The 9,092-nt window shown below is 41.7% G+C and overlaps 1 protein-coding gene across 1 annotated transcript; it reads right to left on the reverse strand.

Annotated features, from left to right (window-relative positions):
* Positions 1-45: 45 nt before the first annotated feature.
* Positions 46-8,586, reverse strand: LOC117375259 (transmembrane protein 184B-like). The gene is made up of 9 exons (XM_033971547.2): positions 8,167-8,586; positions 6,338-6,571; positions 5,203-5,368; positions 4,589-4,679; positions 4,443-4,518; positions 4,270-4,361; positions 3,966-4,135; positions 3,004-3,198; positions 46-1,687 (listed from the first exon to the last, which is right to left on the reverse strand). Exons 2-9 carry the CDS (start codon positions 6,569-6,571, stop codon positions 1,458-1,460), a joined length of 1,254 nt encoding a protein of 417 aa, XP_033827438.1. The 5' UTR covers positions 8,167-8,586; the 3' UTR covers positions 46-1,457.
* Between the last annotated feature and the right edge of the window lie 506 nt (positions 8,587-9,092).

The raw sequence follows: 9,092 nt of genomic DNA on the forward strand, positions 1-9,092 counted from the left end.
TTCTTGCTGGCTCTGACTAACAGTTTATGAATGAATGCATGTTTTCAACTTTTCAACAGATTTTTATTACCTTTTTCTATTGCCAACATAATATACAGCATTAAAACCTGAACAATATACCAAATATACAAATGCATTCAACAAAGCGAGACCGCAAATATGAAAACCAGAAACGTCAAAGGACACACTGCACACACCTGCTCATACAATCATAATTCACATTTCTTTAGTGTAAATCTATGTACAACAATTTTATAGAATATTTAAGGGTTAAATAGTGTCAGCTTTGATATTACAGCATTTCTATCAGCGTAAGTATCAAAACTATTTAATAGCATTTAAAAAAACAAAAATGTAAAAAGCTGTGATTCAGGGAAAAAGTGTTTCTAAGGAACTGCTTTTTTAAATCAACATAAACTCAATTCACCTGTGCTCAGTGAGGAAGCTGCCTACCCAAAACAAAAAGACTGTGTTCATCAGGAACTGTAGAACTGGCATTTAATACTCATCACAAAACTATTATTTAATATAAATTTGCCATTGTAAAGACTGACTGAAGCAGCTAAAATCTCATAATTTAGCTACAGTTTAATACAGAACAAAGACCTCCCCAAACCATCTCAGTCTTTAGTGTAACAGTAAATCAAACTGTCGTTGCAGACGTTGACCAGCAGAGGTAGCTGTGATCTGTAAATGGTGCAGTGATGAGATTACACTCCCCTGGGGCTGCTCACATCTGTACAGTCCTCGGAACAACGTGTTGCTTTTCCCTAATCTGTAATCTGTAACGTGCGTGGGCGTTGTCCTCCAGCAGCTTTGGCCCCTGTTTGAAAATCTGTGCAACAGCTGCTCCTTCAGTGCAAACAAAACACTAACAAAAGCTGAAAAACTCACGACTTAAATGACACTATCTTCAACGGAACATCTTCAACATTCTGGAATAAGAACTTTCCAACTCATTTGTACCTTCAAGGTTTTACACAACAACGTAAAATAATGCATCATATAAATCTTTAAACTTAATTAAGTCAAGTACTTTGACAGCCAATAAGACTTAATGTAAATCTCTAAGCAGTGCGTTTCATTAAAGAGCAGCGGGTCCTGGCCCTTAATTTGGCAATGTTTAAATCAGAGGCAGACTTGGCGAAGGGAGAGAGGCGCGTGGACTAAGAGTTAGTATCAAAACGATAAAGGCCGAGCATCACGCGAAAAGATGGCACTTTGAATTCTTGTGTAAGGAACTGTGTAGTGTAACAGGCACAGTTATCAAAGTAAGAATCATCATTATCAGCCTTAATCAAAGCAAAGCACTCCTGAACTCACCCTGACATCCTGACACCTCGTCGTCACAAACAATTCTCCCTGATTTCACTTTCCTCTTCCCTAAAGTATAAGCATAAAACATAATGTCCTGATTTGCCTCGCACATCTGTTTTCGATAAATGATCTGTTGGATGTTAAAACTCATCGTCTGAGCTGAGCAGGAGGGTCTTCTCGTTGTCGCCTCTGGTGCTGATGTTGCTATGGCTGCGGGACAGGGGCGGACCCCCGCTCCGCTCCAGAGTGGACTGTTGTGTGTACTGCTGATAGGCCGGGGAGAAGTTGTGGATGGCGTCTTGCACCATGTCTCCTGGGTTCATGGTCTCCTTCAGACTGCTGGAGATGCTCTTCATCGGAGCACAGCGACCTGAGGCAACCGAGAGGAATCCAGTGATTGGCAGCAATAAACAGTAAGAAAATGGGTATAAAAGATGAACAATATCGATGTTTGTTTGTTTTTTTTTATACAGGGAAGGTGTTAATACTCAAGTAATAGAGTTTTTGACTGGGTTTTGAAAGTAACTATTTCTCTGAAAAGCAGTTATCCAGGCAATTAAATAGGGTCGAAAAATAAATGTAACAAAAGGGGAGTAGCATGTTAGAGCTGTCAGTAAATTATTTAACCAAGGCTGAAAGTTTAATACACTGCCTGGCCAAAAAAAGGTCCCACACTCTAATTATTTGGTTCTTTTTTCCACCTTTACCTCTGATTACGGCACATATTTGCTGTGGCATTGTTTCGATTTCGCTTCTGATCATTCAGATCATCATCATTCAGATTTATTTCCATCCAGTTGTTGCATTAATGTTTCACCTGTTGCATTGATGCTGGTCGAGTCTGACGCTGCTCAAAGCTTCTCCAGCACAAAGATTCTCACTGGGGTTAAGGTCTGGACTCTGTGGTGGACGATCCATGTGTGAAAATGACGTCTCCTGCTCCTGATCCACTCTGTCACAGTTTAATCCTGATGAATCGTGGCATTTTCGTCGTGGAACATGCCCAAAAATCCATTGATGGAATAACCTGGTCATTCAGTATATTCAGGTGTCAGCTGACCTCATTCTGCTGAACCTCGACCGGACCGACTGCAGGAGGAGACGACCTGTTTGTTTAGTTAAATCCAGGTGGAGACTTCTTTTTGGCCAGGCAGTGTACTTAAATTAGATGCAAGCTCTTTGTTTTTATATGTATAAGGCGTTCATTAGAGTCCCGTGCAGGTTTACGGACTTCCAGCAGTGACACACATTAACAAATTAACGGTAGCTAATGCAGTGCAAATGAAAATATAAATATAACTTTATACAGATGGAACACAAACCACAGACTAAATAAAACCGTGCCCATGGAGCGAAGGACAACAGAGGAACTAAAAATAAGCACAAATGAAATAAACTAATGCTTAACTCAAAGTAGTACAATGTAAGAGGACCACACAAGCACAGAAACATCACAAATGAAGCCAACGTCTGACCTACCGTACTGTCCATACGTGGGAAAGGAGCCTTTGAGAGCCGAGGAGCGAGAGAAAAGAAAAGACTCAAGATAAAGGTGCAGCAAAGCAGCAGATAAGACAAGAGAGATACTAAAGAGTCAGATTCACAAACTGTAAAATATGTAAACAGGGAGGAAATATTAGGCAAATAGGCAAATGAAAGGCTTTCCAGTGTAGCCATCGTCCCTACCGTAGGAGTCGAGTCTCTTGTCCATGTAAACCTTGTAGGTAAAAGCGTGACGCAGAGCAAGAGCTGCAAAGAACATCTCAATGCAGATGATGAAGTTCTGGTATCCTGCGGCAACTGTTCCCTCTCCCACCGAGACGTCAGCGGAGTTAATCTCAGGGATGGCACCGCACTTTTCCATGATGGCCAGGAGCATCCCTGAACACGGACAGGAGATTGAAGAAGGTGTAAACCGGTGCTGTACAATCTAATCCATCATAATCTGTCCATAACACATGATGCGACTCATTCATCAAGTTTAAATACAGTTTTTAAAAGGGACATATTCAGTAAAATCTGCTCATGAGCCTCTAAACATATTATGATGATGCACACTCATAAAGTCAGTGGATTTGTTTTTATTGTTAAACCGTTTTAGATCAGTATTGTGGTTTATTTTACAATTTGTTCATTGTACTGATCTATGCATGTAAATAAATACTGGAAAAACATCGTAACGTGGCACAGATTTGCATACAGTGGTCCCTTGTTCATCGCGGGGGTTATGTTCCAAAAATAACCCGCAATACGCGAAACACAAAGTAGTTTATTTTTACATTATTCTTTATGTTTTTGTCTGTAAAACCCCTCACCACACACTTTATACACTTTTCTCACATTTCTCTCTCGTTTAAACTCTCTCAAAGTTCAAACCTTCGTAGGCGTCTTTGTCGGTGCAGAACATTTCATCGACATTGTGGGTTTTGTCGGGGAGAAAAGAAATTACAAACGTACAGCACTTCAGAGTCACACTACGATCCAACGTTTATGTAAATTTGTCTGAACACATTCTGTACTGGACAGGAGACACGGCACGGAGGAAAGGTGAACGAGGGACCACTGTAATTTCCTTTTCTGGACAACCTCTGATTGTATTATTTTGGTTCAACACATGAAAATACACAGGGTCAGACACATTTTCTCACCTTGCCAAAAGGAGAGGAAGATGACTGACTTAACCATGAAGAATTTGAGCACTGGACTGTACGGGATGAGCAGCTCCCTTGTGGCAAAGTAGAAGAGGAACAGAGCGTAGAGCGACAGACTGACGGAGATGTTGTAGATGATGGTCACATACAGGTAGCCACTGTTCACACTAAAGAGAAGAAAAGTACTCGATTAGTATCAGCACACGGCCACTGAGAAATATACAGAAGTCAGATACATGTTTTGTTGTATAATAAGCATAAATATTCATCATTAAAGCGTCTTATTTCAGTGTTTAGTTACCTGAAGTATCCATCTCTGTACTTCCCAAAAGCCTGCAGGATGACGGTGATCATAGCCATCAAAGGTTTGACCACACAGAACTGAAGAGTAGCCTAAAGAAAGAAAAGAAATATAATCCTTTGTAATTGTTTTAACTCAAAACTTACTAAAGCCAGTTTGGGTTGTCCAGTTACCTGCTTGCAAAACCTGAGAAAACCAATAGAATACGTCCTGCCCCACAAACAGCATGTCCCGTACACACAGCTGGACCTGAAAGTCACAGTGAGTTTAGAAACAACCGAGGTTTTGGTTTTGTACATGAAGAAAAGATGAAACTCACTCAATGGGCTTCCCTCTGATCTCTGCCATGATTGCGCTTTCCCCTCCGAGGTACTCATAACACAGACTGAGGAAGTTGTAGATGACAAAAGCTGGAAACACAATCGATAAAAAGATCCATTTGTTACCAGGTTTAGCAAACAACTGTACATTTTAGCATTTAGTCAGCGTGAACTGCACAAAACAGAACAATGATGCATAACAGAGCAACCATCTTCAGTCATTTTCATCCTGGCCAAACGACATTAAGTAGGAAAAAGTAAGAAATCATTACATTGTTTGCAAAATAATGTAATTTGCATATTTCATTTGGCTTTAGTCTTTGGACTGCACATGTCCGTGTCCCACATGACACTCCCGACTACAATCCCTCTTCATGAATGTGTGGATTTTCCAATAAAATACAATCAAAATCCAAACGCCACAGAAAGACAAGGGTTTGCTCTTTTATGTGACGTTGCTAGGAGACAGTTTTCCAATCCATTGCACCTCAAACAGACCCAAAGACATGAGAACAAGAGGGCAACGTTTTTAAAAGAAGACGCTGCAAAAGGCCATCTGCCACTGGAGCGTCAGCAGACATAAACCTCGCACGGTCACTCTGAACAAGCTCACCTTCATAACAATCTCGCACTGTGTCAAAGTACACGTAGTACTCCTCATTGGTGAAGAAGAGGAGGCTGAGCCAGGAGTCAAAGGCATAGATGGGGACGATGAAGAGGACCCTCACGATGTGCCTCTGTTCGTTGGGAGAGCTGTAGTAGCGCAGGTGCATGTAGATCTAAGGACAGAAAAGTCACAACCAATGTTTTATACAGAATAAAGACTATGATAATGATATTGATACACGTTTTAAATGAAGGTCAGGTAATGTTTAAGCAGCCACTACACACCCCGAGACATTTGGACATGCGCATTTCTTTTGTCGTTTTAGCCGTGCCTTTGTTTGGATTTGCCTTGAACAAATGTTAACTTCTTAAACTGTTGCAGGGACTAAATGAAGCACTGGAAATATGTCAGCGCTTCATTTAGTCCTCAATCTATATAACCGCTGCAGCCCGACTGTCCCTGCTGTAGTGTGTCCTCTTCGGTGTCTGTTCACAGAGTCGGTGCCTTGTGCGGGGTCAAACTGATCCGGCTCTTTTAACGCTCCTTTTGAGAACAGCAGCAGACGACAGGAGCAGCAGATGGCTCTACGCTAAAGCACAGAGCAGCTTTTCCATTTGCCTGGCCTTCCATTGTCACCTCTGCTGGCCCCAAAACAGACAAACACACCTCTGTAAAAACATCACACCCACTATCCCGCACAGGGCACACTCTGGTTGCCGAGTGACCTGGCTTCCTCCTGAGCGTGAACACACATATATGGCCTGGTCTTTGATGGTGGCGTAGCTGCACCTGTTGCCAGAGCGATGGAGAGCTGCTCTTTGACTCTATGTAAAGAGTGGCACTGTACAATAAAAGACAAACACAAACAATAGACAGGGCTCAACACTTCTCACTTACATAACAGCAGAATGGAGTATGTAACATGAGCACGAAGCTTTCACCAAATCTATGAGGCAAATACTGCAGAAAAACACTACACCCATTTGAACGTTTTCTTTCCTCTTTTCCTGGGAGGCTGCGTGGACCAAACTTACAAAACGTATCTAAATTAACTTAAAAACTAAAAAGACACGCCTCATCTCATTTGACAAAGTGCAGTTGGTTAATAAACTCGTTCACAGAATCGTCGTTCTGCTCTCACCTGGTGACACGTGATGAGGAGAGCAGTCCACACAAAGACTCCTGAGATGGTCTGAGCCGTGGAGGTCATGAGGAAGAAGGGCTCCTCTGGGGTGACCACAGGGGCTTCTGGGGCCCATGATGTGTTGGAGCCCTGTGGGGTTACGGTGGCAGGGGGCCCCGGGGCCAGAGCAGTCAGCGAGTCATTACCTAACCTCTGGGACAGGGGAATGTCTCTCTTCCAAAGTTGACTCATCTGCACAAACCAAGAAAAAAGGGTCTATTCAATATAACATGTTTTTTTCAGTATTGCTACAAGAAAGAAAAACATAATGAATCAATCGTACAAGCAAAGACAAATAAAAAAATATTACAACTGACATGGAGCAGGGACATGTGACATTAAAACGTGGTGACAGTGGGTGGAATAGAAAAACAAGCATTTTTGCCAAAATGTGTGGGATAAAGCGCGGCTGAATAAAACAGCTCTGAGCAGAAGCAGATGACCCAGTTCCTCTGTGTTTCTCCGGTGCTTATGAGACAGAGACTGAACAAAACACCAATTACACCACAGACCCAGGCTTAGCTTTGATTTTCATCTCATCAGAATACAGGCCACACACAAACTTAACAAATACATCTCTTGGATATTTATCTAGGCTTAGGAATCTTGGGAATCTCTAAAGAATCAGTGTATTGTTTAAACATTTAGAGTAGAGTAGAGATGTCCATTGTCCCAAGTGCCCTCAGTCCACAGTTAAAACCTACCCCAGGGTTTCTGAATATTGCTTTTTAATTTTACCAAGGCATTATTCAGTGCACATCACCCCAATATCACTTTGCACACTACTAAATAAAACTACTACTGCTACTACTTGAATCTCACCATTAGAGGTAGGACATTTACCACGGCTTAGGACGCGGAGGAAGCATTTATTTCTGTCTCCATGTGATGACAATGTCTAATTATCAAATGAAGAACACATCTGATCCGTCCCGATATGGATAATGGGAACCGACATCATCTAATTCCATTTATAACATCCATCTGTTCAACAAGTGCGTTTTCCCGGATTTGAGGAAAGCACAAATGTCATTATTTAATTAGATTTTTCAGTCTGTGCTCCCAGATGTACTAGCTAAACATAGGCTGTTACTTGACATGGATGAGTCACGCTTGTTCACAAAGACCGTGGCGCTGCAGTAACTTGAAACACATTAGCGTGTCACCAGGAAACCGGATCCTGAGAAGGGCAAGTGTTTAAACGGGCTGTGTAACTGTCAAACAACCAGACTATGACGGATTATTCGGAATCATAAACGTACAGTCAAAGCCGAGCATCAATACGGCGGTAACCATGGCAACAGCATCCTTCATCTAACCCGAGTGTAAAGAAAGTAGGCCTGCGAGTGTCTGCTGAGGCTGTCACTGCTCAGGGTTAATAGACTCTGTTGTGTGAGTGTGTCTGGGTAAAGGCCAAAAGGCAGGCATCCCATCAGTCCTCCTCACTGCACCCCTGGCTACGTTTCAAAACACGCATTGTACATTGACCCCAATCGATTCAGCAGCTCTCATTGTCACACTGTTGAATCCTCAGGCACCAAACATGAAAGCTGTGATGGCGTTCACCCAGGCGTCACCAGATCTGCGCAAAATGTGGAAAACTGTGGAGGGTGGAACAGAATATGACACAAAAACAGCACATGACACCAGTCTAGATACAGGTTTGACTCTCTGTTATGCACAACACCCTGTCCAGTTAGCTGATGACAAGTTTATGCATACATTTTTATCTTTGTAGAACACAGTTTAGCCTGAATGTGATCTTTGTTTATTGTTTGTGTACTCACCTCCTCTGCAGTTTGACTCTGTCTTCTCTCAAACAATTCATCAATTTAGCTCAAATGTGGCCCAATCCATCAAGTACAAAAAGGTACAACACGAACACGCAGTTATATAGCCTCAAAATAACTCAAGCTGAAAGAAAACTCTATAAATGTCTGTTGGAAGGTGCCAGGTGTGAGCAGAGCCTCAGCTGCTTTAGCACATGCTAGCACACTTTAGCCCGATGCTAGCTTTGTTCTGTTTTCTATCGCTTAAACTTAGAAATACAACGACTGGTGAAATGAAAATAAACGAAAAATTAAATAACTAAAACGCTTATTATAATATACAGTGCAAAATTTAGTTTAATCCAAGCTCAAGGGAAACAGGCGCCGTTATTTCCTCCACATCATCAGCTGCAGTGTCCAGACTCACACTGCGCATGCGCGGACCAGGCTGAAGGATGTTTGTGATGTAACAGATCACTGACCAAAACTGACCAAAACTGACTAACACTGACCAAAACTGACCAAAACTGACCAACACTGACCAAAACTGACCAATACTGACTAATACTGACCAAAACTGACCAAAACTGACCAATACTGACTAATACTGACCAAAACTGACTAATACTGACCAAAACTGACTAATACTGACCAAAACTGACCAAAACTGACTAATACTGACCAAAACTGACCAAAACCGACCAATACTGACCAAAACTGACCAAAACTGACTAATACTGACCAAAACTGACCAAAACTGACCAAAACTAACCAATACTAATACTGACCAAAACTGACTAATACTGACTAATACTAATACTGACCAATACTGACCAAAACTAACCAATACTAATACTGACCAAAACTGACTAATACTGACTAATACTAATACTGACCAAAACTGACCAAAACTAACCAATACTAATACTGACCAATACTGACTA

Source organism: Periophthalmus magnuspinnatus, chromosome 8, assembly GCF_009829125.3.
Source record: "Periophthalmus magnuspinnatus isolate fPerMag1 chromosome 8, fPerMag1.2.pri, whole genome shotgun sequence".
NCBI lineage: Eukaryota > Metazoa > Chordata > Actinopteri > Gobiiformes > Gobiidae > Periophthalmus > Periophthalmus magnuspinnatus.

Coding starts and splice junctions, on each gene's coding strand:
- LOC117375259 (XM_033971547.2), bottom strand. CDS start 6,571: ATGAGTCAACTTTGGAAGAGAGACATTCCCCTGTCCCAGAGGTTAGGT. Junction 4,680..5,202: donor AGTGCGAGATTGTTATGAAG/GTGAGCTTGTTC, acceptor TTGTGTTTCCAG/CTTTTGTCATCTACAACTTC. Junction 4,136..4,269: donor TACAGAGATGGATACTTCAG/GTAACTAAACAC, acceptor TCTTCTCTTTAG/TGTGAACAGTGGCTACCTGT.